Below are 27,597 nucleotides of genomic sequence, written 5' to 3' on the forward strand. Positions count from 1 at the left end.
TTCAAAACTTTATTCATCACTTATGGATCTTCTGATTTGCCTACCTGTTGTTTCACTGCTTGATATTGTAATCCCTGGAACGGATGCTGCTGAATTTAAGAAAACAATGGAAAAAATAAGTTTTATATACAGAGGAAATTATGCTTACAAGAATATCTATGGTCATATATAAAATGGATCAACTTGAAATGACCGTATCAGAAAAATTGATCATATAGGTGAACAGAAGCCCAAATATTAGTTTTAAAATTTACAGACAACGAGTAAAAGGTCACAAAACCTTAACATTTGGTATAATTTTTTTTTTCCCAAAAGCTTTCTCTAAAGAAATTGTCTTTAAAAAAAAAAAAACTTACTTTGTCTATTTCTTCTAAAAGTGTCATTGCAAAAACATAATACTGCATAGGAAGTCTGGGTGTTTTTTTTTAAATCCCCCATTGATTAAGCTGTGGCTTAGATGTTATAGCTTACCTGTGCCTGGGCTACTGGTAACCAGTGTAATTGCTATGCAAAGAAGAAGACAAATAATTGGAAATGTACATTAAACTGGTATTGACAGATGAGGTTAATCATATGTATTTAAACATGTTTCGAGATCTCCAGAATGCAAATAAAATGATTAAATGTAACAGTTAAGTTCACTTATCAGATGTTTATACATTTCAATGCACTTTTTTACTCTGCTAGCTACTGTTTTAGTGACAAAGCATCCAATTAAAGTTAAAATTTTTCTGGTGTTAATAAAAGAAATTGTAAATTATTTTCAAGGAATTTAACATAGAATTTTCTGACATAGCCACTTTCTCCAAATAATTAGTATGTAGAATGATCTTTTTAGGACAGACAACCTTTGAAAAGAGAAGATGTTCTTTAATAATATTACAATTACATACAGACCTGCTACTTGACATGGGCCTTTGGCAAATAAATAAATGGAGAATGAAAAATTGGAAAAAAGGGCTATGATTCCTGAACCATAAATTATCTTCGCTGCTCATTTAGGATCTGTAAAAATAATTAACATTTTTTACTTTATTTACCTGCTCCAGTGCTTAATATGGTGGTAGCTGCTGTAGTGGAAACTGTTTAGAAAATATAATATTTATGAAAATTAATTAATTGAATAATTTTTTCTGAGAAATATAGTTCAAGAAAACAATTGCCATAAACTAAAATTAAAATTTCTGAAATATGTGCAGAGGTTAAGCGACGAAATAATTTTTATTTATATCAATACAAATAGCACTATATATTTATGTATGTACACCAAAAATAACTATTTCCTGTTATCACTTAACCATAATCTCATAGGAACTTTGTAAGGTCAATTTATGGGCCAATAATAACTTAAAGGAATGTGGTTCAGAACCCTGACGTGAAAACTTCACTTCAGGTAAATGACCAAAAATAACTAAAACTTAACTAGCATTTTACAGCATGTTGCATAATTTTAAATAAATTATCAAAGTCTAACTTTTCCTATTTTCTGTACTGTCTCCCAATTTATACTACCCACCTCCAAATATCAATCAACAGGAAATAAAATCCCTCTTTATATCACACAAGGTAGGAATATGTAGGTGTACTATAGCAACTCAAAGTGTAGTTATATTGCCAAGGAGTTACATGCCCTAAAACTATCATCCAGCATCCTCTTAAGTAAACATAAACCTAATTCCTTGGCTGGGTGCTGGTTCAAGCCTATAATCCCAACACTTTGGAAGCAGTGAGCTATGATAGTGCTACTGCACTCTAGCCTGGGCAACAAGACAAGACCATGTCTCTAAAAAATAAAAAAATATCCAGGCATGGCAGCACATGCCTATAGTTAAAGCTACTTGGTAGGTTGAGTTGGGAGGATCACATGAGCCTAGGAGATAGAGGCTGCAGTGAGCTGTGATCACACCATTGCACTGCAGCCTGGGCAACAAAGTGAGACCCTGCCTCAAAACAAGAATAAAAGCAAGAAAGGAAGGAGGGAAGGAGGGAAGAGAGGGAGGGAAGGAGGGAAGAAAGGAAGGGAGGGAGGAAGGAAGGAAGGAAGGAATTAACTTTTTATTTCTGTTTTCAAATCATTCCCAGCATGATGATGTTTTTAAAATATTTACTTCACAGAAGACAACATTTACTTCTATTTCATCCAGTTACTCAAGTATTATCTAAAAATATCAAGCTTTGAATTATATGTAACTAATATGCAGAATTAAAATATTAATGAATAACATAAATATTAACTAATAATACCTATTGTATGTTTAATCATATTCCTGACTTAATTCATAGGAATATAATGAAATGATATTCTGACATATTTCTAGTAATTGTTTATTATAATTCAAAATTTATATATCAGCAGATTTACCATCGTATCTTTTACTGGAACAGATTCAAGTGAAACCATAAAAGATTAGCCACACAAAGAAATCAGAAATACAAAGCTTAAAACATAATGATGATTTTACCTGCAAACGTTGAATTGGTAGGAGCAGTTTCTGAAATAATCATACATTACTGTTATTGACAGGAATTTTTATATCTTGAAAAAAATATCTACCATTCAATTTGTAAGTCATGTCTCTTTTTATTTTACTTCTTGCAATTCCTAATATAAAAAGGAATAGCACATGTATTCTTTTGAAGTTTTTTGAGATTTACTTTTAAGATGTGTGTTGTGGCTGGGCGCAGTGCTCATGCCTGTAATCCCAGCAATTTGGGAGGCCAAGGCAGTTGGATCACCTGAAATCAGAAGATCGAGACCAGCCTGGCCAACATGGTGAAATCCCGTCTCCAATAAAAATGGAAAAATTAGCGTGGTAGTGGGGGCCTGTAATCCCTGCTACCCTGGAGGCTGAGGCAGGAGATTCCCTTGAACTGGGGAGGTGGAGGTTGCAGTGGGCCAAGATCACACCACCACACTCCAGCCTGGGCAACAGAGCCAGACTGTCTCAAAAAAAAAGAAAAGAAAAGAAAAGAAAAGATGTGTGTTGCTCATGAACAATCCTTCAATCTTTCAGTTATTTAATTCTTTGTATATTGATTCCCATCTTCTATTTCTCCCCTTCATTAAACTGTTTTTGCTGACTCCCTGCTCCCTCAATTCTGAGAACCTACAGTTAGGCAGGGGCACGTATGCTGTAGGTGCACCCCTTGAGTATCAGTCATGGCCCCATCTGACAGTTGTTCAGCACGTTTTAGCAGCACTGGGTTCCATCGGTGACTCACCAAGGACAATTGCTTTGGGATAGAACTGTGCCAATCCTTGAGGGACAGCATAACACTCCTCGGGAGTATGTAAAAAAGACCTCCAACCCTCCTCTGATTTTTCCTAAATCACTTAGTGTAAAGTGTAATGACTTACCACTGCACTCCAACTGCCCTGCAATACAGTAGCTGAAAGTTAAGTTTAAAAAGAAAAAAGAATGAGTTGAAAAATTTGACTCTTAATGACATACAGCTCAGAAATTTAAAACAACAAATTGTCTGACTGAAAACAAACAGAACCAAATAGAAGCAAATAATTGTTTCCCCAAGAGAATACCACTGATTCAAATTGCTTGTTTTTCCATGTGCTGCTATATCCAATCAGGAGCTCTGGGCCCCTGAAGAAATGGTGTGCAGGTGAGCCTTAAAGGCAGTTCTTGTATGGTCAATTTCAAACCGGATATTATTTGATGGCTGTGGGGACCTACTATGAGCCCATCAATTTGCTTCCACGTTTGAAAGCCTGTGAACATAATCTTACATTTATAGAATTAGAACTCTTTTTCCCTAAAACTACCCAAAGACATTTTCTTTCCTATGTTCTGCATTATTAAAATTCAGCAAAACATTTGTTGACATGTGAATTATCTGAAAATAAAAATAACTAACATAACTGATATAAAAGTGAACCTAAAGCTGGCCTTCTCATTTAGAAATGGCAGGATCAAAAATTATATATAAGCATGTATATATAATATGTAATATTAACGTAATATATTCATACACACATTTGTTTTTTCTCCTAAATGAAAAGGCAAAAGTCAAAATTGCTTATTGAAAAGTTAGTAGAAAATATACCATGTTCTTCCACAATTATCTTCGATCACTCCCCCTGCTGGTATGATATCATTATAGAAGCAGCTGCACTCAGGTAAACTGACACATTTCATGGTGTTCTCATCCAAGTAGGGTGCACTATCTGGGCACTTAGCATAACAACCTGTGTGTAAAAATGACCCACAGTTCAGCTCTATTTACTGACACTCATTATACTGTATATTATAGATATGTAAAGTTACTTAAATGACTCCATGAAGTGAAGTACATAATAGCAAAGCATCACACTCATAATGAAAACATATAAATATAGGAAGGTTCAGACTTTCTTGCAATGAACTATAACACTAAGAACTTACAGATTTTGGTTGGTTTATTTTTTTCTAAAACAATTCTTAAAGTAATTTTAAATGATTTGCTACTTTCACAATGGTTATGATGCTGTAACATGAAACAGGCTCTGGTAAATACATATCTTGAAATATGAATGCCAGTCTCAAAAATTGTTTTTGCAACAGTAGGTAAAGATACAGAAGTCATAGCAAAATAGGCTAAAAATATGACAAAGAATTTAACACAAATGTGACTTTTGGAAAAGTTTCATGTTATCCTGTTTTCTTGCCCGTTCTTCCTTTCTGAAATATATAATGCTAAGAATAAAATGCTGCTTAAGTGTGAGATACAGTTAATTATTACAGTAATTATACTACACAAGAAAGATTGTATTATATGTCACATTCTGAAACTGCATTCACACTAAATGACGTTGTCCAGTAAAAGGTATAAAGAGTGACGATAGGATCAGAGTGCTGTTCCCCACCTCCCACTAAGCTTATGTCTAGAGAAAGTGTTTCTAATGTAGAAACATTAATGTCATAATAACGATAACTATTCATTAAATTACAAAATATTAGACACTCAGTTGGGAGAAACGACCCTTTCCAGTGAAGATGAATATCACTTGCACTACTTTATGGACATTCTTAAAGTATGTGTTACCTTCTAAAAGCGAAGAAAATTTCTGTCCAATCAGCTGATCTTTGCATGTCTTTGCTGTCACTGTGCCGCAAGGTTCATAATGCCAGCTGCACTCCCCAGGTGCATTGTAGTAATCACAGTAGACAGCTAGAATTGAATTAGATCAAATTACTTTCATTCATCATATGACAATTTTCACCTTTCAGTTTCCAAAGCATTTTAAAAAGGGATTTGGGATAATAGTAATAATAAATATATCTAAAGTGTATCAGGTCTTATTAAGTTCCTTTGGCTTTATCTAAACTGTCATATAAGCCAAAATAGGTCACAGGGGAGGAAGGTATATAAACTCAAAACAGCATTTTGTTTTGCCATCTCACGCCCAGGTTAGTTTGAGATAAAAAGGTAAACATTAATTTTCTCATATGGAGATATTTAGATCATAGTCTAGATTCATGTTTTTAATCTCAACTTTAAATTGGAAAACTAAATCTTAGACAATTAAGCTTTTTAACAGTTCTTAAATGACATAACTAAAGATGTCAATATACTCTAATGCTGTGCATAATAAACTGAATAAAATGAGGTTTCTATTTTAACACTTATCATATTTTCTCTCATAATACTTAGAAGGAAAAGAGCTAATTTCTATTAAGATTATCATATTCCATATGTTTCTAGATTTAATCTATACTCAATTTACAGTTCATCTTCAAGAGGGCTCTATGAAAGTTTTCAGGAAAACATGTATGAGCACGTTAAACAGAAGTAATACAGTCAGTAAGTGTTGGAGGATACATGAATATACCAAGGTAGGTAAATAGTGCATTGCTCATCTAAGTATGAATAAGAAATATTCTCCATCAGTATTCAGGTTTTCCCCTATGAACAAATGAATTTTTTAAACTAAAATTGAACTTGAAGCACTGGGCCAGGTGCTTTATTTTTTAAGTTAGGTATTTTTGCACATCATAAACAAAAATATTAACATGTTTCTAGGTAAATAAACATGTGTTTTATAGAAAATACGAGAGGAAGACTGATGGTCTAAGGAAATACTTCTATCTAATTATGTTTTGAAAGAACAACAACATATGGACCTCACTTACGACACAGATTTGGTTTTCTCCATGAGACACAGACTCCAACCGCACTACACGCCTCTGCGTACATAGCCACAGCAGTGCAGAATCCCAGGTACTTCCCCTCCATGTCACATGCACAGGCTTCTTCGATGCACGCATCATAGTAAGCACTGGGGTCAACCTAGACAGAGCACAGCACGTGAGTCTCTGGGAGGAAACCCTGTGTAAGTCACTGCTTTCAGAGCAATGCTACCTTGTTGTGGCAGTCTCTGAAGGTGCTGTCTCTGAGGAGCTCACATTTCCGCACAGCCCAGGCTTTACAGTATGGGTTTGAATCACATGGGAAAGTCTGAGCCACTGTATCTGAACATTCTTGGCTTGTTTTCCAACTATTCCCAAATTCCAGTGCTCCAGAAGCTACTGAAGAGTATCTTGTTGTGAAATCATCCTTGAGATCACCATTGTTATTTCCACAAAGACCACACACTTTACCCTGTATTGATCAGAAAGGGAAATTTAAAAATTAGTTGTACTAGGGACATTGAGATAAATAGACAAAGAGATAGATGGTAGATGAACAGATAGATATCATGATCATGTATATTGGAGCATGAATCTATGTTTAATTCCAAACTTCATGGATAGGATTCTAGAATCTGTAGATAAGATTCTTCTCTCATGTAAGGTACCCCAGGCCACAAATTGATCTAGTATCAAGCAGAATAAATGTCTGAAGAACCAAAACAGGTATATCTGCTAGTTCCAAATTATACATGAGACTACTTTGGCTTCTTAAAATATTTGCTCCAAGGAACACATTTAATTTGAAATATAACAACCACCTGAAAATCATATCATGTGATAATCTCAAGTCACCAAATATGGTTAAACTAGAATGCCTCGAGTTTACTGCATTTACTTTTTAACCAGATTTTATTATCTTTGATTACGTTTCATATTTTACAATAAGGTTGAACAAAGGTGGAGGGCTTGTAACTCTAACAGAGACCCTGCCATTCTCCTGCACTCTGCCTATGAATACCTGTCTTGAATTTTTAGTAACAGAAACGATTTTCCTTCCCCATTATTCACTTGTTAGTGATGTACATACATTCCAGCTTGGATCCAGGATAACAGACAGTCTTGTATTTTTGTCCCAAATCATGGTGATTCCATTTTGAAATTTCACAATTAAGTACAGGCCAACAGTATGTATGGAGTATGCATTTGCATTGAGTTCACATTCCTTACTTTCTGCAGTTTTGACTGCTGTTACTTTACCATCTTGCAAGACAACGTTCTGATCCTGTAAATTCACACAGATTTACAATAACAGTTTTATGTGGCTGCTCACAATGCAAGAGAAAAAGTAAAGAAAATAGTACTTTACCTGAAAAGAAACAATGATTTTTCTTGAGCACGTTAGCCCATCTTCACAGCATGGAACACTCTCCGTTAAAATACGAAATGTGCCATTTTCATGACCACAATAATCCTTTAAAATATAAATTATAATAGTTTGTCAATATCAGAGACACAGAACTCAACTATAGTGTTTGTGTCAGACAAATATTCTTAGAGAGAATACTTGCCTTAAACTCAATAAATCACCATATGCTACGCTATGGAATTTCCAAAAGACAATAGTTTGACAACATTTATAGATATTCTTGGCCAAATCCACTCTAGTTAACATGTTTTGACTCAGTTATTTTCCCATTACTTCTGCACAGATTTAGAATTATACCACAGACATCTAAGTATTTAAAGTTTATATGTTTGTAATCGCAAATTTACTTCTAGGCTCTGTAAATAGCTAGATAAAGTTGGCCTTATTTCCTCAAAGACTTATGCGAAACTTGATATTCAAACAAAATTAATCCATAAATACAATACAATCCAAGTTGCAGCCCTTACATATTAGTTAGGAAGCTAGCAGCTTAATAAGATGAACTCTGGAATGTATGTAACAAGCATGAACTCTGGAATCAAACAGGTCTAGGTTTACCATGACATTTTCCATTTGGTAGCGTAAGTTGCTTAACCTCTCTAAACCTCAATTTCTTCATCTGCTTCATAGAAATAACAGTATCAGTCTTGTAGTATTGTAATTCCTAGATGCAATGAAATCTATACATTTGCCTGACAAGCACTCATAAATAGTAGCCGTTAAGTTTTGCTTCCAGTGCTGTTGTTAGAACAATCACATCTAGCTTTTATTTATTGAGCACTAGTATGTGCTCCAGTGTGTGCTCTAGTTTGGTTTCAAATAGGGGCTATTTTCATGCCCATTCTGTAAATTACAGAAACTGAGACACTAAGAGGTTAAGGAATGTGCCCAAAGTCATGCATCTATAAAAGATCCATAAAAGATGGAGCCAGTATTGAAATCTAGTCCTAGCATCCAGAGCCAGAAGTACGTGATATAACATTTTACTGCCTTCTAGAAACATATAGGGACCATTAAAAATATTTCCCATTTTGAAAATAAAATTGTTTGGAACTAATATACAAATAAATAATTAAGAAGTATAGAAATGTTTTAATAAAACATACTCATAATTACCTCAAGAAATGAATACTGGCAGAGACCATCAAAACTGTAACTTTTCCCATCAAAAGTTCTAACATGACCTTCCCCATAAATGTGGCAAATGGTTTGACATTCATTTTGTGTACAACTCCAAGACCCTTTAATGCAAGTACTAAAAGGAAAAGATGAGAGAGTGTAGTGAATATATCGTGCCAGGATTCAAACACTAATATTGCTTTTGTAAAGAAGCATAAAATTATGTTTCATATTGAATTAAATTTTGCAATTGTCTTCATTATAATGTAGGATGTTCATTTTATACAATGTTACATAAAGTTCTATTTTAAAAATAACATCTCGCTGGGTGCCGTGGCTCACACCTATAATCCCAGCACTTTGGGAAGTCAAGGCAGGTGGATCACAACGTCAGGGACCAAGACCATCCTGGCTAACACAGTGAAACCCGGCCTCTATTAAAAACATGAAAAATTAGCTAAGCATGGTGGCACACGCCTGTGGTCCCAGCTACACGGGAAGCTGAGGCAGGAGAATCGCTTGAACCTGGGAGGTGGAGGTTGCAGTGAGCTGAGATCTCTCCACTGCACTCCAGCCTGGGTAACAGAGTGAAACTCCATCTCAAACATACATACATACATAAATGGCTTCTTTTTCTAACTACATTTGGTCATTTTTTTCAAATATCCCAAAGTGTGACTTCTCTCCTATGAAAATATGAACAGACTGCATATTTTCTAATATCCAAACCAAAATAAGAATCCTTTATTAAGCACCATTCATTGCAGCCAACAGAAGTGACACTTCCTTCATCATAGTCTCGTCCACCGAAAGAACATGGGCAGTCATCAGGAAAGACACATATCCCTTTAGAATTCCGAACCATTCCTTCTGGACAAAAGCACCCACGTTTGCAAGGCAAGTTCTCCTACAGGAATAAATATAAAATATACACCATGAGGCACCATTCTAATCATGTCATATTATCAGCATTAATTTAAATGTTTAAATATGCCAAGTATATATTTGGAGTCAACCTTTGACAACTGAAAGTAAAAGCCAAAAAGAGCATGACCTTCTAATTAATTTTTGTTAAAATTGTAGTTTTCCTAGGACCTGAAACAAAAGCTTTCAAAGGCTAAATTCTTATGTTACTATGTTACATGTTACGTTACTTACGTCAAAAACAGGTATGTTCCGAGTACTGCATGTTCTGTCGGTTCTTCTCTGTGCCTTGGGATCACTACAGTCTACATACTCAGCCCCTCCAGAACAATTTTCTGCAGAATAATAAAAATTATCATTGATCAAGAGCCTATTGATCTGTTTTCTTTAGCCAAAGTAGGTATTTTAAGCTTGAATCATGATTTCAACACTTACGTAGGGCTAAATCGATGGGAATCTGGCAAAGAAGAATTCCATCCCGACAGACACTGGAAATAAAACAAAATTATAAATTTAGACATCAAGTTTCAAGGACAATTAATTAAATGAATGAGGCACCATCCCCAGATGATGCATAAAAGGTACCAAAGGATAAGATATCGCCTTGTAAATAATACAGGAATATACAAACAAGGTTTTATGGATATCAGAGAAAACCTCATGGAAAGGATAGCTGGATCTTGATGACAAGTACAATTTAATACTTCTGATAAAATGCCAAATTGTGGCACAGGAGAGAACAAGATATGTTCCAGTGACTCCAATGAGTCATGTTTGGATGGAAAGCAGGATGCAAAATGGGCAGAAGCAGTATGTGTAGATTGGGGCCAGATTTTAGATGGCCTTAAATGACTTGCAAGTTTCTATCTGTTCTTCAGGAAACTGTCAGTCATTTAAGTTTCTGAGCAGGCAAATGGCCCTATCAGAATAGTGTTTTAAGCTACACATTCTTTATTATTATTATTATACTTTAATTTCTGGGATACATGTGCAGAACATGCAGGTTTGTTACATAGGTATACATGTGGCTTTAGGCTACACATTCTTGCAGTAATTCAGGAAACACAGGACAGAGAGACAGTAATAATGAGCAACCAAGTTAGCTATCACAGTGGTGCCAGCTGACGAGAGTCTCAGATACAGTAGTGGTGAAGGGAACCATAATTTGGAGGTATCACCCTGATTCACTGAAAAGTTAATTTATTGATTCCCATGAAAATAAGAGCAGACTGCATATTTTCTAATATCTAAAACGAATAAATAGTAATTATTTATTAAGCACCATTAAAAAGTTAATCTATTGATTCCCCATAAACTACAGAAGAAAAGAAATTACCTTTATCAAGCCTCAACCAAAGGTTCATGGGCTTTGACATAAAGGGGTTACCTAAGCTTACTTTTTGAATGACCAAAAGAATTATTTGTTCCTAAATAATAGCCTCATGAAACCAAAGAAAAGAGAGGAGGTGCATTCAAAGTATTTTTGAGTGGCTACTTCATTTTGGCAATTATATTATCAACAGTTCCTACAACTCTCTACAGAATTAGAAATATGCTTAAATTACTTTGCTCCAGGCAGAGCACAGTGGTTCATGCCTGAATCCCAGAACTTTGGGAAGCCAGGGCAGGTGGATTGCTTAAGTCCAAGAGTTCAAGACCAGCTTGGGCAACATGGTGAAATCCCTTATCTACTAAAAACAAAAAATTAGTTGGGTGTGGTGGTGTGCACCTGTAGTCCCAGCTACTCAGGAGGCTGAGGTAGAAGAATCGCTTGAGCTCACAAAGGCTGGGAACGCAGTGAGCCAAAACCATGCCACTGAACTCCAGCCTGGGCAGTCAAAGTGAGACTCTGTCTCAAAAAAAAGGAAGGAAGGAAGGAAGGAGGGAGGGAAGGAGGGAAGGAGGGAGAGAGGGAGGGAGAGAGAGAGAGGGAAGGAAAGAAATTACTTTTCTCCAAACTGTAGAAATCATAGCCTCCTCAGACATTACAAAATAGTCAAAATTCTTCAATTCTTCAGGAACTAAGTCTAAATTCTTGGTTATGATCTGACCAAGGAGGGAAGGAGGGAGGGAGGGAGGGAGAGAGGGAAGGAAAGAAATTACTTTTCTCCAAACTGTAGAAACCATAGCCTCCTCAGACATTACAAAATAGTCAAAATTCTTCAATTCTTCAGGAATTAAGTCTAAATTCTTGGTTATGATCTGACCACTGTCAATGTTTCTAGCCCAATCCTGTATAAAAGCAACCCACATGTGTAAATTTTTTTCAGACATTTTCTACATCTGAGTATTCTGTTTACTCCACAGGAAATCATCCTCTACATTTCAATTTTTGTCTGGAAAAAGATTCATTCCCTAGCACAATTCACATGCCTGTCTTCTCTGAGAAGTTTTCCCTAATCTCCTCAGTTAGTGCCTGGCCCCTTCTGCTATCACGCTCTAGGATACAAACCTCCTTTTAACGGTTTGTGTCCTGCTTACTTGGAGTCGAAAACAATGTTCGTCCTGCTCTGCAACTCCAGCACTCAACACCAGGCCTGGCACACTGCAGACACTTAATAAATATTTGTTGAATGATTATTACTGAGAGACAGCTAGAGAGCTGTCTACAGTATTTCACATTGTCTGTAGTAGAAGCTGCCAGAATATTTTTCTACTGGTGATTAAAACAAAACCAGAGTAGAATACATCATCTATATCCATTAGGATGCAATGAGCCTTCCAGAATAAAAGAGATTTTTATTAAGAAATAAAAATCAAAAGTATGGCAGATCTAAAAAGGCTTCATACTGGCAAAAGACCATTTCTCTGAAAACAATGCAGTCTCTTGATTTCGGTGTCATAGTAAGTATACATGTAATCTCCATACCATTTATTGTCATCAATATGGATGAGTTTGCCTGGTTTCATGACCTCATCATTTATGTAGCAGTCACACTGAGATTTCGGTACACAGTTTCCTTCATTATTCTGGTACATTTCATCAGGGCAGGTGCATCCATCAACTGGAACATCTTCCACATCACAGCTCCTATCTCTCTCTGACAATGATCGGCAAGAACTATTACAGGCTTTTACGTTGTACTTGAAAACTAGGCCACTTGGACAAGAATGTTCTGTTGGTACAGAGACAAAAGAAAGAATGAATATGTGTATATCCAGGGAAATAAAAAATTTTACTTCAGTTCGATGTTTATAGATATTGTCGTGAAATATTCATAATAGAGATTATGAATTTTTTAAAAGTGCTTCTTCATTGGGGTTTTAAAATTCTTTTTGTTTTCAGTCAATGCTGAATTTCTATGATATGTTTAAACACTTTGCTTGGTATCAGCCCATAAACAGGAGAGGTAATACATTGCTTTCATGTGGTGTATATTCCCGGTGGAAGGACAGTCGTGGTACGTGCTATGGAGAAACAAGAGGGGAGACACTAAGTGTGTACAGATGAGGATCTACGCTTAGTGAAGAGGGTGGGTAGATGAAGAGCAGGAAGACAGCCCAGGGAGAGGTGATTCTATGTCTGAAGAATAGCCTAACTCAGAGGGAGAATGATTATTTTAAAGAGCACATAGAAGAATAGAAGCTATATGGCCAGAGACAGAGTGACTCAGTGGTTAAAATTTACAGGGTCCCCTTAAGGGGTCTGGTATTTAGCCCTACAGCAATGAGACATCATTAACTTGTTTTAGACTGAAGTGTCACATGATAAACTTAGTGCAATTTGGCTTGGTTTTAAAGATTATCCTGGTTTATCCGCAGAAAATGGATTAGAGGAAGCCAAGAGTGAATATTGAAGGAGGCTTCTGGCAGTTACTCCAGACAAAAACAATGGTGGTTTCTTGAACCTGCCACAATTGGTGGCAATAAAGATGGAGAGATGTGAATAACTGAGAGAGATTTGGAAGATGAAATGGACAGAACTTATCAATTAACTGGATATAGGCAATGAGGTGTTACATATGATCTACAAGAGGTGTTTCTACAAAGTTTGTTGTTTGTTTTTTGTTTTTCTTGTGGTAAATCAAGTGTTTTTGTGAAGTCATATTCAAACAGTGCAATAAATATTTTAAAACAAAGCAAGGTTTGAAAAATATGATAGTTGAGCTTCTAATTTATTGGTTCATTTTTGTTTTTTCTCAACATAAATTATTCATATTAAAATGTCATTTACAAATGCATTATCAGTCAGAACATTATTTAAATTTCAGCACACAATAATTGAACAGAAACATATTTATATATACATATATATTCTAGTTTTGCTTTACATTTGAATATATTAAATCAAGATCAATAAATCAAGAATTAAAATATGTAAAGATTGCACAAGGATATTAAAAAAATAAAACCAAAAAAAATCATCTTTGCAAGAACCAGGTAAAAATTTATAAACGCATATGCCTAAATCACACATACACAACACACACACACACTCACACACACACATGACTATAGTGAAACTGAGAAGGAAGTCATTATTGAAAGCTTCTCTGCTGCTTACCACATAGGCCAGTTCTCCATCCTACTATGTATGTTTCCTTCTCAGCACACGCTTTCACATAGTTGCCTAAAATTGTACATAGGCAGTCTTCACTGTTTTCACAAGTGCAAGTATATTTTTTGCATTCCTTGAAAATAAACAAATTATATTGCAATATGAAATGACTTGAAATATCAGGTAAACTAAGTATAATAATCTAGTTCCTAACCATTCTACCCCCAAAAAGTTTCTTTGAAACTTTCAAAAACATTTTTAAATATTCAAATAGTAAATGAATTATTAGCCTGCTTGTCAACACATTTAGAAAAGGCAAAAAGAGAAACTTATTCAAGATTTTTCTTCTTTGGGGTTATTTTCCAGCACCACTTTTATCTAACACAAGAATAAATTAATCGAATCTAATGCCTATGTAAGGATATAATTTAATCTATTGACAATGGCTGTTATTTGAAAATATTTAATAACTACATGCTTTTGTCAATATCTGCAAAGTATTTCTCAACAAGAGCTGTTAATGTTAGAGCCTCACATACCTCATGATAGGGTTTAGGGTTCACAATTGGGTGGCAGGAAGCAAAAGGCCCGCTTGAATCAAGAAGAATTCCACAGTGCTTTTGAGCAAACTTTCCTGGAAGAAAATCAGTGCACTCAAAATTAGTTTCAATAATGTCATCATTCTTTTTTTTTTTTTTTTGAGATGGAGTCTCACTCTGTAGCCCAGGCTGGAGTGCAGTGGCGCCATCTCAGCTCACTGCAACCTTTGCCTCCCAGGTTCAAGCAATTCTCCTGCCTCAGCCTCCGGAGTAGCTGGGACTACAGGTGCGCGCCATCACGCCCAGCTGATTTTTGTATTTTTAGTAGAGACAGGGTTTCACCACATTAGCCAAGATTGTTTTGATCTCCTGACCTCATTATCCGCCCACCTCAACCTCCCAAAGTGTTAGGATTACAGGTGTGAGCCACTGAACCCGGCCATAATTCTTTAATTAAAAGAAAAGACATAAAATTGTAACAGTTCTGTCTATTAAAACAATTTTTAAAGTGTTTTGCTGTAATATATCTAACTTGTCACTATATGCAAAATTAGTATGCTGTAATTAAAAAATCTTACACTGAGAGGCAAAGTCTTTGTTAGCTTTGTTTTTTTGGATTAAATCAATTTACCTTCTCTGAAATGCAGTTTCTACATAAAAATGGAATTAGGGGAGCATATTATATCTTTAGATGCTTTTTAACTTTAAAATATATATTTATAGCTAAATTATGTTGAGTTGGTAAATAAACCAACCACAACACCCCCCGACCACACCATCCCTGTCACCTCAGAAGATTGTATCAGTTTTCCTGAAGATCATATATTATCACAACCAGTATCAGTAATTCCAATACACTAATTTTGTTTTGTTTTTTAATTGATATTCAGTTGGCTTATAAATAACTAGCATAGTATTAAATTAACAAAAATAAAAATCATAACAATAGCATCTGAGTAGCAAGCGCTTGACCTAATGACTTTTGGAAGGTCTCCATTAAAAACAAACAGACCAATTACTTCCAAAATTTTAACAAATTGGCAACCCAGTATCACCACTTTTTATCTAAATACTACTAACTGATTATTAAAATACAGTTTAATTTTCTGCATTTTGTGTTAAGTTCAATATAAAACTGAAAATTAAATTTAATTAATTTCTATATCTCTCCAAAGTGGTGGTATATAGTCTGCTTAACATAAATTGACTTGGTTTCTTATGAGATATATATTCTCATTATAACTGTTTTCACTGCAAAACTCCAAATCCAAAATAATATAATCAAAACCCTGAAATATGTGTTACGATGTTTAGGTTAATGCTTCTACCAGCTCTTTTAAATCAAAATTAGTAGACAAGGCTTTGAAAAGGAATTGCCTTAGTCATGTTAAAATATTATTATAATCTGATAAGACTATTTCAAATACATATTAATTTAGAAATAACTAACTAACATGTCAATATAATACATTTTAACTTAGCTTCCATTGCACTCGTTTTTTATGAAAGAAGCAATACAAAATAAAGCATTTATTAGTATCAGCAATACCAGGGGGAAAACCAAAGCATCACTTGGATTCAAAATCCTTGGATTGCTCAGCTGTCATCCTTATTCACTAAGGATCCTTCTTAACCCTCTCAGTGCTCCATTATCAGTATCTACATTAATGGGGATAATAGTCCTGCCCATGCTGTTCATGCGTTTTGGTAGAAGTAAATTGAACTAATATTTTAAAAGCCGTTTGGTAAGTATAAAAGTAAGCTGAATCATACCAGTGTAAAGTTTAATTAATGTCTATATTGGGGCTTGGACAGCAATAGTTAGGACAACTGAACCTAGCTACAGCTCTATCATCAAGTGGCTTCACCAGTTTGAGTGAGTCTTGGTATTTCAACCAACATTTCTACAGCTAAATTAAAGGAGGGAACAACTGAAGAACTAAATATTCCCCAAATCTCTTCGAATCTTGTTATTCTATAATTATGGTAAAAATTGTGTAAGAAGGAAAAGAGTAGGTATAGAAAAAGAAGCAACCAAGATGAACTCCCAGTGAAATATTTATTTTGTAGAACTAACATCAGCCAGCCAGACTGCTTCTCTGCTGTGTCCTCTAAAATTCAGACAGTACAGCAAACACTAGCTAAAACCAGGATTATCTGATGTGTTCATATTATTACCAGAATAAGCACATACTTCCTAGCACCAAATATGTAATTATAGATTTTGATAGTCAATTAATATTACCTTTTTCTATACTGATACATGAAGAGGGGTTTCCTTTAGGACAGGACATCATTTCCCAAGAATTAGCAAATGCCTGAGATGTCTTCTCCAATATATTCTGACTTGACATGAAATCGTCCTCTGCTTTGTTGTTATAGGAACCACAGAGTCCTGTGTAAGAGCACACAACAAAGTTTCACATCTCACCTACTCAGTATCTTTGGATTCACATCCTCACTGAACATTCAGTTCTTTGCTCAAGTGAAAACCTGTAGAAGCTACCTGAGAATATGTCTTGATTAGCCTTTACACATTAAGTAAAATTTCAACGCATTTCAGATTTCACTGAAATTCCCTTTCATTTGAATTCCAGGAGCACTGAAACATCATTTGCCATGAATACTGTGTTTTTCCTGTTTGTCACTGTAACCTTATCTCTTTTGAAGAGCCAACAGAAAGAATGCTTACAAGTAAGAACTTACGACTCACATTTGCACGATTTCAGTGTGGAGAGTCGAATCATGTTGAGTGCTATATGCCTTTTTTACCTGGACCCCTCTGACCTATGAGTTACATTTTTTCCTTTGTGTAAATAAGTTACCTTCTCAAGTAAATGTGTATTACAAAAACTTCTACTGTTTACAAATTAATACTCTTTGTGGAATTTTCTATAATCTTTGTTTTGCTCAACATCCATGGCTGTAGTTAGGAACTGATTTCTAAGACAGAAAACATCAGTGAAAGAAATGACCATATGATTTCCCAGAAGGACAAGTAATAGTATAGCTCTTATATGAACTGTGATTTTCCAAAGATTTGTATCTACAGTATTTTCATTTATTCAACTACAGCTAAAAGCCTTAGTAGCACTAGCAAAGTAAAACATTAACACATATATTATCAAATTTCATTTAAATGACAGTCTTAATTTAAGATGTTTAAACTATTTAAATTATTAGAATCTTTGGAGGATATATTTCGTAATAAGTAAAGGCATCTTTATTAAGAAAAGCAAGTTGGAATTATTTTACTACAATGTGGAAGGACAGATTAAGTCAAAATGGTTTACTGGTTTAGTGTTACTAATTAAGAGACAATGAAAATTAGAATAAATGATGGTAATATTTCAGCCGTGGGAATAAAACTGTATCCAGAGAACTTACCCACAGTGTCTGTGAATTGGTTGGGTGGCATAGAAACATATAATTGCATCACAGGAACAATTTGTATTTGTAGTTTTACATGAAAGTATGTTTCTACTTGAAGGTATGAGGAAGATGCATTGAAGATCTGTATTTTATCTGTTAAAATAATTATGAACATTAATAACAATGTGTTCAATAGTTACTACTTTCTTAAAATCGTTTAATATTTTGGTATCTGTTAAAAATTAGAAACATAATATCTTTAAAAATTAAATAAATGACTGCATCTTACACTTATTTTAAAATGTTGTTTTTAACTTACCTGAATAGTAATAACCTTGGTTTCTAATCTTGTCATTTGTGACTGTTCCATCACTGTTGAATATATATTTGTCAACTGGAACAGACTAACATTTAAAACACTTTGTTAGTTAATATTAATTTACAGTATTAATTTTAATGTAATATACGAACCCCAATTTTACGTCATAAGATGTTTAATGCTATTGGATTAATTTATAAACATCTAAAATGCAGATATTTTTAAAGCATTTTTAAGGCACATTTTGCTTCATTGTTTCTCATACCAACTCTGTGTAGCAGACTGTAAAGAAATCTTCATCCCCAATGTGGAATGCAGACATGGAAACCCAAGATGCTAACTTGGGTATCCAAAGGTTAAACAGCTTGTAAAGGCCAAAGTCTAAACTACTTGTCCTCCCTTCCCATTTAAGTCTATTTCTCCTTATAATGTCAATTGCAAATAAATAAAACTCTAAACAAATGCCATTGCCTTCCTTCATAAATGGTCTGCAAAGTGTAATGAACACATAAGTTTGATCTATAATGAACATATTAATTGTGTATCTATGGTGATTTTGATATACTTCAGAAACTTTGCAACAAGCCAGCTCCTCCAGAAACTTTATCAGTTCTCTATGCAATTTTACTTAAGCTTTTAGTGTACATAGTTAAGCCTCTCTTCTTCAACCTCAAAAATCCTGAATTTGTAAAATAAGTGATATGATTTGACTCTGTATAAACCTTAGGAAGCTGATTACTTACAGAATTCAAGAGAAGTGTAACACTATTTAAGCACGTTCCTGTCTGACCACTTGGGCATGGACGGAGCTCAACACTAATAGACCAATCTTCATTCTGTAAAAAATGCGTTTCATTAAAATGTTTATTAGAATGTCATTTAATGCTATTTATGGTATGCTATTACTATGTAATTCATTCACAATGCATGTTTGAATTTTAAATATATACAATTCCTACTACAATCCGAGTGCTCTGAGAATAGAAACCTAGTTTGGCCCATAGTACAGCATCAGGACTGGCCAAGAGCTTTATAGATGGTCCAAGTATCTTGCATAAACTATATCCACATAGTCTACCATTGATGGATTTTCATAGTCTTCATTTTTTAATTTTATCTTTCCTTTTGTCTCCCCAAAGGGAATGTGCTGCCACATAAGGATTCTTAGGAATTAGCATTAACATAGTTTGCTGCTTCTCTGGACGGTTCACATGTCCTTTTAAATCTTATGTGAGAGGTATTTAATTTGTAAAACTGTAATATGAATTATATCAAACATGGACTTCCAGTTCTCATTTCAGTGTCTGGAAATCTGTAATCTACAAGAAGCAAATGTTCCCTATGCTTTGTCATTTTTCCCTTTTACTTTCCCCATCCTGTATCCTAATGGATATAGAGGAGCATAAAAAGAAAGAAAGATAGGCTGGGCGTGGTGGCTCATGTCTGTAATCCCGGCATTTTGGGAGGCAGAGGTGGACAGATCATCTGAGGTCAGAAGTTCAAGACCAGCCTGGCCAACATAGTGAAACTCAGTCTCTACTAAAAATATAAAACTTAGCTGGGTGTGGTGGTGGGCACCTGTAATCACAGCTATTCAGGAGGCTGAGGCAGGAGAATCCCTTGAACCTGTGAGGCAGAGGCTGCAGTGAGCCGAGATCATGCTATTGCACTCCAGCTTGGTAGAAAACAGTGAAACTGCATTTCAAAAAAAGAAAAAAAAGAAGAAGAAGAAGGAGAGGAGGAGGAGGAGGAGAAGCAGATTATGTTGGTAGGCAATCAGGAAGCTTTATTTTGGAAGAGTGACTTTTAGTAGCAGCAACTACATTTTGTAGCTTAGAGGACATTAATCTACATTTTTCACTTCAGGATTCACAAATTCTGTTAATCTTCATTTCTTACCAGAAAGATTATACACAACCACTAATTCTCAGGTAGACTAGATTGCTAATCCTTTGTAGCGCAAACTACAAAATGGAATCACTCTTTATTAAAATTCAAATTCAAATTTTAGTACTGAAAAAAATTTAAATGTAAGAATAGTCTCTATCATAGTGGTACTATTGTGTTATAAAAACTAACAATAAATTTAAGAGAATAATAATGAAGAGGAATTTTCTTCATGGAATGTAAAAGATTGTTTTATGTGAAGCAGTAGTGAACACACACAAAGGAAAGTAGGAGAATGAAATAATTTCCCAGTGTATTTAGATGATTATGAGCAATCATTTGTTGTGTTTTTTTGCGAGGAATTTCCAAGGACAGGTAATATTAATTTAATACTCACAGGTAATACCATCAGTGCCAGTATGTGATAGAAAACATACTGAAATACATAACCAGTAATTGAAGGATTGTTCATTTTTTTCTTTCTTTTTTTTTGAGACGGAATCTCCATCTGTCACCAGGCTGGAGTGCAGCCGCGCATTCTCGGATCACTGCAACCTCCGACTCCCTGGTTGAAGTGATTCTCCTGCCTCAACCTCCCAAGTAGCTGGGATTATGGCACGCACCACCACACCTAGCTAATTTTTTTGTATTTTTAGTAGAGAAAATACATGTTGGCCGGGATGGTCTCGACCTCCTGTCCTTGTGATCCACCTGCCTCGGCCTCCCAAAGAGCTGGGATTACAGGCCTGAGCCACCACGCCCAGCCTATTTCTTTAAATAGTAACTCAAGGTGAAGATTGTGTTTTAAATTGGTTGAGAAATAGTTTTGTTTGTATATCAGTTTCCTCAAATATTGCAGGCTATTACATACGTGAATGGCCAGGAAGTGGCAGTTTCCAGGATGGTTGTACTTAACACCATCAAAGGTGGTAAAGGAACTTCCTTCCACCTTACATCTTCCAGGGCATAATGCTTCAGTGCAAGACCACTTTGCATCTTGGCATGTGCTGTTAAAATGTAATGGTTATATTAAGGGTTATCAGTTGTGTTTTCTCTGCGGTGAAAATAAAATATCACACTAAAAGTTCTTAACAAGTTAAGACATTTGGTTAAGCTTTATTAGACCATCTTTATTTCCCACCCAACATCTCAGCACTGATAAAATGTCTCATTGATGGTGGTATCCTGATGTTTCAGAAGCCTTGATTAAATAATAACTTCTCATGAATTAAGCATATAAAACTTATAAGCTGGATTTCAAAGGTTTGTTTAAATGGAGCATAGCTCATTATCAATATTAAAATACCTGCTACAAGTCACATTGTAGACATGTACCACACAATATGGTACAGAGACATAGAGTGAGCTTTTGAAATGCGTCTCGTCTAAATTGAGATCCACTATAAATGTAAAATACACACAGATTTTGAAGATTTATAAGAAAAAAATTGTAAAATCTCTCATTAACTTGATTTCATATTAACTTTATGTTTAAATGATAGTATTCTAAATATATTGCATTATATAAAATACATAACTAAAACTAATTTCACTTGTTTCTTCTTATCTTTTAAAAACGTGTCAAGTAAAAAATGTTGAATGATATATGTAGATCATTTTTGCAGCCCACATTATATTTCTCTTGAGCAGTACTGTTATAGATATTCAATAAATTATGACTACTCTTATTTCTAATTCTTAATACAAATTAAACTTAATTATTAATACAACTATAATATAAATTAATATTATTATTATAACCAAAACAAAACATTTTCCATTTATAGAGAAAATGGGTTTTTTTATTGAGCCAAATTATGTCCCCACGAAGACACAATACATTTCTAGAAAAGTATTTTGAAGCATTGCAGAAATTTAGAGCTTCAGAGAAAAGCCATTATGAAGAATGGGGAAATCTCAATGATCATTTTATTGCTGCAGAACTCGGAAGGAAGACTCAAGCTGAGTACTCACTTAATCGTGAAATAATCTACAGTAACTTTTGGCACATTAAAATTTACTGCTGAATAAATATATTATTTATCTTCATCATCTAGCCACATACAAAAATTTTTTGAAAAGTAGTCAGCTCTAACTGTAAAGAGTATTCAGCTCTTTCTAACTGTATAATATTTAATAAATACTTTATTAAATATTCTTGGCATAATGAGCATTATTATTTTATTATTATAACCAAAATCTTATACTGTACTTTGCTCTATATTTGCAACTACCAAGTGATTTACTATTTAAAACACTGTTCCTGTTAGTGAACATGATCTTTTAAAGGTACATAGAAAGATCATGTAGTTAATAATAAAAAAACACTTTGTGCCTTTCTAAAAACAAAACACCAACAACACAGAAAATGCAGTGAGATTGCTTTTCATTTCTTAAAAGTTTATTTTAAGGGGGCATTTAGGAATTTTTTCAAATTAGATAAAAATATTAATATTATTTCACCATCAATAATACATGAACGAAAAGCACACACATACCACTGAGAACCACAAGGACCTTCTCGGACTTCTCCTGCCTGATACACTTTTCCGTTGGATTCACAGGGACATTCAGCCTTTAAAACACATTTTCCTTTCTCTCTAATGTCATCCAACAGATAATCTAGAACACATTGTATAAGGTTAATCTCAAAACTCCACAAACATCAGTAAGCTGTCCAGCAGTGTATTGTGAAATCACTCTTGAGATAGTTCTTTCAAGTGTAACATGCACTGAAAATGGTAACTTCTTATTAAAGCAATTACTCTTTGTTTGAGAACTGGTAAGAGGATAGAAAACAATTTTCTGAGTCTGAGTTACTGCTGCACGGTGCACAGTCCTACTGCACTTAATGTGGGACTAAAGCATATTCTGTGGAATACAGGAGCCCTCAGGTACTATAGAGATGGAAATATGCATTAGCGTTAAAATTTTCTCTAACCCTCCTCCGCAGTTTGCTATGAGGATGGATTAGAAATAGTTAAATTGTTGGAATGTTGTGCTACAAATAAGACATCACTCTGACATGACTTGAGTCCCACTTTGGTTTTCGCTTTTGTTCTGTTTTAGTGTAAATACTCTCATAGGTGTACCACCTTCTGGGCAGGTGCAGCCGCTCACACATTCACTGTCTTGAAAAGGAGCCACATTAGAACAAGTTGCAGGATTGGAGGGCCCACATTCTTTGTAGATATGCTGTTCTGGACATCTTTGTGTTTCTGGAGAAATAGAGAAATATGTATACACGGAGATTAGAAGAAACTAAGTATAATGAATATACACTCTTCTAAGGAGGAGCTTTTCTTTTTTTGAGACAGAGTCTCACTCCATCACCAGGCACCAGGCTGGAGTGCAGTGGCGTGACCTCGGCTCACTGCAACCTCTGTCTCCCAGGTTCAAGCAATTCTCCTGCCTCAGCCTCCCGAGTAGCTGGGACTACAGGCGCGCGCCACCACACCCAGCTAATTTTTTTGTATTTTTAGTAGAGACGGGGTTTCACCATGTTGGCCAGGATGGTCTCGATCTCTTGACCTCGTGATCCACCCACCTCAGCCTCCCAAAGTGCTGGGATTACAGGCATGAGGCACCGCTCCTGGCCAGGAAGAGCTTTTCAAATGGAATTCTTTGAGTCTGATTTACAAGGTAGAAGTCAGTCTTTAAAGATACTCAATACAACTAAATTATGCCAAATATTTTGCATTATTTTATGATACAACATTTAATTTGGAGGAAATATTTGTTGTCTACAATTTCATTTATATTCTACTTGTATTATGAGGATTGACCTAAGCAATGTGGAAAGTATGTTTGTATGAAACTCATATTTAGGTTTTATTAATCTTTTTGAAAGGAAATGATGGTACTAGTCAGTATACATTTGATCAATTGTCCAGTTATTTTTTTACAGAATTTACTTGTGGTCTTCCACGACTTTTACTGATTGTAATGAGTACAATGTTTTAAATTAAGATCTTAACACAAAGCACTGCAACTTGAAGTGAGTCATGTCACCTAAATGAATCTTTCCTCGTAAGTACATGTGACAAACAAGACTTCATCCTCTTGGCCAGGCCCGGTGGCTCACGCCTGTAACCCCAGCACTTTGGGAGGCCGAGGCGGGCGGATCATGAGGTCAAGAGATTGAGACCATCCTGGCCAACATGGTGAAACCTTGTCTCTACTAAAAAATACAAAAATTAGCTGGGCGTGTGGTGTGCACCTGTAGTACCAGCTACTCGAGAGGCTGAGGCAGGAGAATTGCTTGAACCCAGGAGGCGGAGGTTGCAGTGAGCCGAGGTGGTGCCATTGCACTCCAGCCTGGCGCCTGGCAACAGAGCCAAGACTCCGTCACAAGAAAAAAAAAAAAAATACTTCACCCTCTCTAATATCCCGTTCCAGGACTTAGAATCATTTGAGATTTCTTTGCAATACAGCTTAACTTTAAAGTACTGTAGAAACTTACAGAGATGTAGCCCACAATGAAGGTAAAAACCTACCACAAGCCACATCAAAATCGCTTCTCCAGGATTCAAAGGTGCCAGGACCATCTGAGGCGCAGAGGCGGGACAGTTCTGAATATGAGTCACATGTAGATGTTTTATCTCTAGTTTGACAGTATTCATCAATGCAGATCATTTTGTAGTCATTGGATAGAGCAGCAACCTTTCCACATTTCTCAAAGTAGGTTCCAATAATTTTGTTACAGTACTACAAAATAAAGCATATTTTATTAAAATAGGCAATAAAAATAGGAAAAATGGACAATAAAGTGAATTTTTTAAAGCATAATTACAGAAGCCTTCTTTTTTTTTGCTTCTTTTTTTGCATCATATCCTGTAGCTTTGACAAATAGAGTTCTTGGATGTTGTTTGAAATAGAGCTTTTTGAAGAATTACATTTGGTAAAATGACTCCTAAATGAATACTACTGGATTCTTGGCATTTTGGATTGTTGTATAATGGCACTGGCAGAAATAGAGGCGTTTGAAGTATTATATCTGGTAAAGTGATTCCTAAAAGAATACTTCTGGATACTTGGCATCTTGGATTGCTATGTAATGACTTCAAAAATTATTGTACTTAAACTTATCCAAACTGTCTTTAAAGGTGACATGAATTTTAGAACTAGAGAAAATGGAAGGGTTGAGAAGAAGAGAGATTGATTAATGCCTAAGATTGGGATGGTACCTGGTGGAATACCATAATAGACAGAAGTCATATTGTCATTTTAACTGTTAACCTGCTTATATTTTATGATCAAATAGATGACCATAAAATAAATTGACTCTGTCCTTTCTTAGTCAGAGTCATGTATATTTGCCCTGGAAACAACATATTTGTTCTGTTTCAGTAAAGGAAGTAGAGACATTTATTACTGAATGAAAAAGAAAGTTCAAATTTAAACATAGTTCAACCACCATACAGCTGTTTTCTATTTTAACGATTTGTTTTTAGAGAAACAAAATCTACTGTTGAACAAATGTACAATTTGTATCAAGTAGGCTGGAGGCAGGTTGATAACATTCTCCAAGTGAGGTATAAAATTAAGTGAAATAAAAATCTTCAAATATTACTTTTTCATCTATTATTTTTATACATTTTCTCACTAGATTACAGATTTCTCTAGAGCAAGAAATATGACTTTTTATGCTCTGGACTTAACACAATATCTTGTACATAAGTTGGTCCTTAGTAAATATGCATTGTTTTGAACATAAATTTATGTAATCATTTAACTAATGTTTTTGAGCAACGAGGAATGTTTTCAACATATTATGCAACTACTACAATACATAATCTTTGTTATCGTGGGAATCCTAATTTTATAGGGAATACATGGAAAAAACTTGGGCAATTTTTATAGATGGTATCTCGTTATCAGTACCAATGAGAGCCATAAGGTAACAAAAGAAAGAGCAACCAATTCCAACTGCAAAGATCAAGCAAGATTTCACAATGAAGACGATAGATGATCTTGTGTAATGCCATGGTGTAATTTGCTTTGCTTGAAGATGGCAGGATGGCTATGATTGCGACACCCTCTTTCAGTAAAAAAAAAAAAATAAATCTTTTACCAATACTATCCACACATCTCTTGATCTTGAGAATTCTATTCTAATTGAAATAGGAATGAGTGAACATTCATTAAGTCACCAAATGGATGCAGTCTATCAAAATCAACATAATAGAATTACATAACTGCAGAAAATTCACAGAGTAAAAGAAATAACTATTTGTAAATGTTGTTGTCAAAAATATTATTCATAACTTTCTCAAAAAGAAAGCCAAAGATATGAGGAATGACAATTCAGACTGGACATCTGGGGCAAAAGTAAGAGAGTGGAACATAGTACATGGATTTCAAACTGTAAGAAAGGAACCAACTCAGTATCCATTAAGAGATGACAGTGGAAAGGTGAAGCATGTCAGTTTACATAGAGACAAACTAAAACACCGTGCAAAGGAAATTGTAATCATTAAATTAATACATGGTAAATATCATAATTTTGGGGGGGATTATTTTGGCATGTACCACTAGACTAAAGCTGAATAATATAGGAACATTGGAGAGGAGGTAGTTGCGGAATTCTAAGAAGAAAATACTAGTGCTCAGAAGAATATGGAACCAAGGGATTAAATTGGAACCAAGGGCTACAAAGCCAGGGTAATGAAAACACCATAATAATGGCATAAACACAGACACATAGACCAGTGAACAGAATAGAGAGCCCAGAAATAAATCCAAACATACACTGTCAATTATTTTTGACAAAGGCACCAAGAAGATGCAATGGGAGAAAGGATGTGTTCTTTACTAAATGGTGCTGGAAAAACTGGTTTTCCATATTCAAAAGAATAAAATTAAACTTGTATATCATACCATACACAAAAATCAATTCAAAATTAATCAAAGACCTAAATTTAAGACCAAAAAATATAAAATGTCAAAAGGAATACAGAGGAAAAGGTTTGGACATTGGCCTTGGCAATGATGTTTTGAATATCAAACCAAAACCTCAGGCCACAAAAGCAAAAATAAACAAGTGGGACTGCATCAAGCAGTACTTTTGCATAGCAATGAAATGATTAACAAAATTAAAGGGTAGCCTGAAAATCGGTGGGAAATTGCAAACCATGTATCTTAATCTGATTGGGGGATAATATCCAAAATTTATAAAGAACATATAAAACTCAAAAGTGGAAAAAGAAAGAACCCAATTTAAAAATGGGCAAAACACTTAAACACGCATTTTTCAAAAGAAGACATACAAATGTCCAACAGGAATATGAAAGGTGCTCAGCATCGTTAATCATCAGGGAAATGCAGATCAAAACCACCAAGAGCTACCACCTCACACCTGTTAGAATGACTACTATCAAAAAGTTAAA

The 27,597-nt window shown here is 34.9% G+C and overlaps 1 protein-coding gene across 1 annotated transcript in view; it reads right to left on the reverse strand.

Annotated features, from left to right (window-relative positions):
- The window catches only part of MUC19 (mucin 19, oligomeric), a 158,577-nt gene that overhangs the window by 113,189 nt on the left and 17,791 nt on the right, over positions 1-27,597 (reverse strand). The window contains exons 16-41 of the mRNA XM_064369823.1: positions 24,706-24,916; positions 23,305-23,427; positions 22,708-22,831; positions 21,081-21,216; positions 19,066-19,158; positions 18,323-18,407; positions 18,019-18,156; positions 16,877-17,026; positions 14,632-14,726; positions 14,099-14,225; positions 12,464-12,710; positions 10,030-10,082; positions 9,829-9,929; positions 9,426-9,577; positions 8,668-8,806; positions 7,492-7,596; positions 7,213-7,407; positions 6,355-6,594; positions 6,126-6,282; positions 5,038-5,163; positions 4,060-4,201; positions 3,359-3,390; positions 2,463-2,492; positions 1,041-1,082; positions 472-504; positions 45-89 (exon numbers count right to left, since the gene is read on the reverse strand). Of these exons, the coding sequence (XP_064225893.1) occupies positions 45-89; positions 472-504; positions 1,041-1,082; positions 2,463-2,492; positions 3,359-3,390; positions 4,060-4,201; positions 5,038-5,163; positions 6,126-6,282; positions 6,355-6,594; positions 7,213-7,407; positions 7,492-7,596; positions 8,668-8,806; positions 9,426-9,577; positions 9,829-9,929; positions 10,030-10,082; positions 12,464-12,710; positions 14,099-14,225; positions 14,632-14,726; positions 16,877-17,026; positions 18,019-18,156; positions 18,323-18,407; positions 19,066-19,158; positions 21,081-21,216; positions 22,708-22,831; positions 23,305-23,427; positions 24,706-24,916 (3,121 nt within the window). The remainder of the gene's footprint in view (positions 1-44; positions 90-471; positions 505-1,040; positions 1,083-2,462; positions 2,493-3,358; positions 3,391-4,059; positions 4,202-5,037; positions 5,164-6,125; positions 6,283-6,354; positions 6,595-7,212; positions 7,408-7,491; positions 7,597-8,667; positions 8,807-9,425; positions 9,578-9,828; positions 9,930-10,029; positions 10,083-12,463; positions 12,711-14,098; positions 14,226-14,631; positions 14,727-16,876; positions 17,027-18,018; positions 18,157-18,322; positions 18,408-19,065; positions 19,159-21,080; positions 21,217-22,707; positions 22,832-23,304; positions 23,428-24,705; positions 24,917-27,597) is intronic.

The sequence above is a fragment of the Aotus nancymaae genome, unplaced genomic scaffold (assembly GCF_030222135.1).
Source record: "Aotus nancymaae isolate 86718 unplaced genomic scaffold, 86718_ANA_hifiasm-v0.15.2.pri h1tg000092l, whole genome shotgun sequence".
Taxonomy (NCBI): Eukaryota; Metazoa; Chordata; class Mammalia; order Primates; family Aotidae; genus Aotus; species Aotus nancymaae.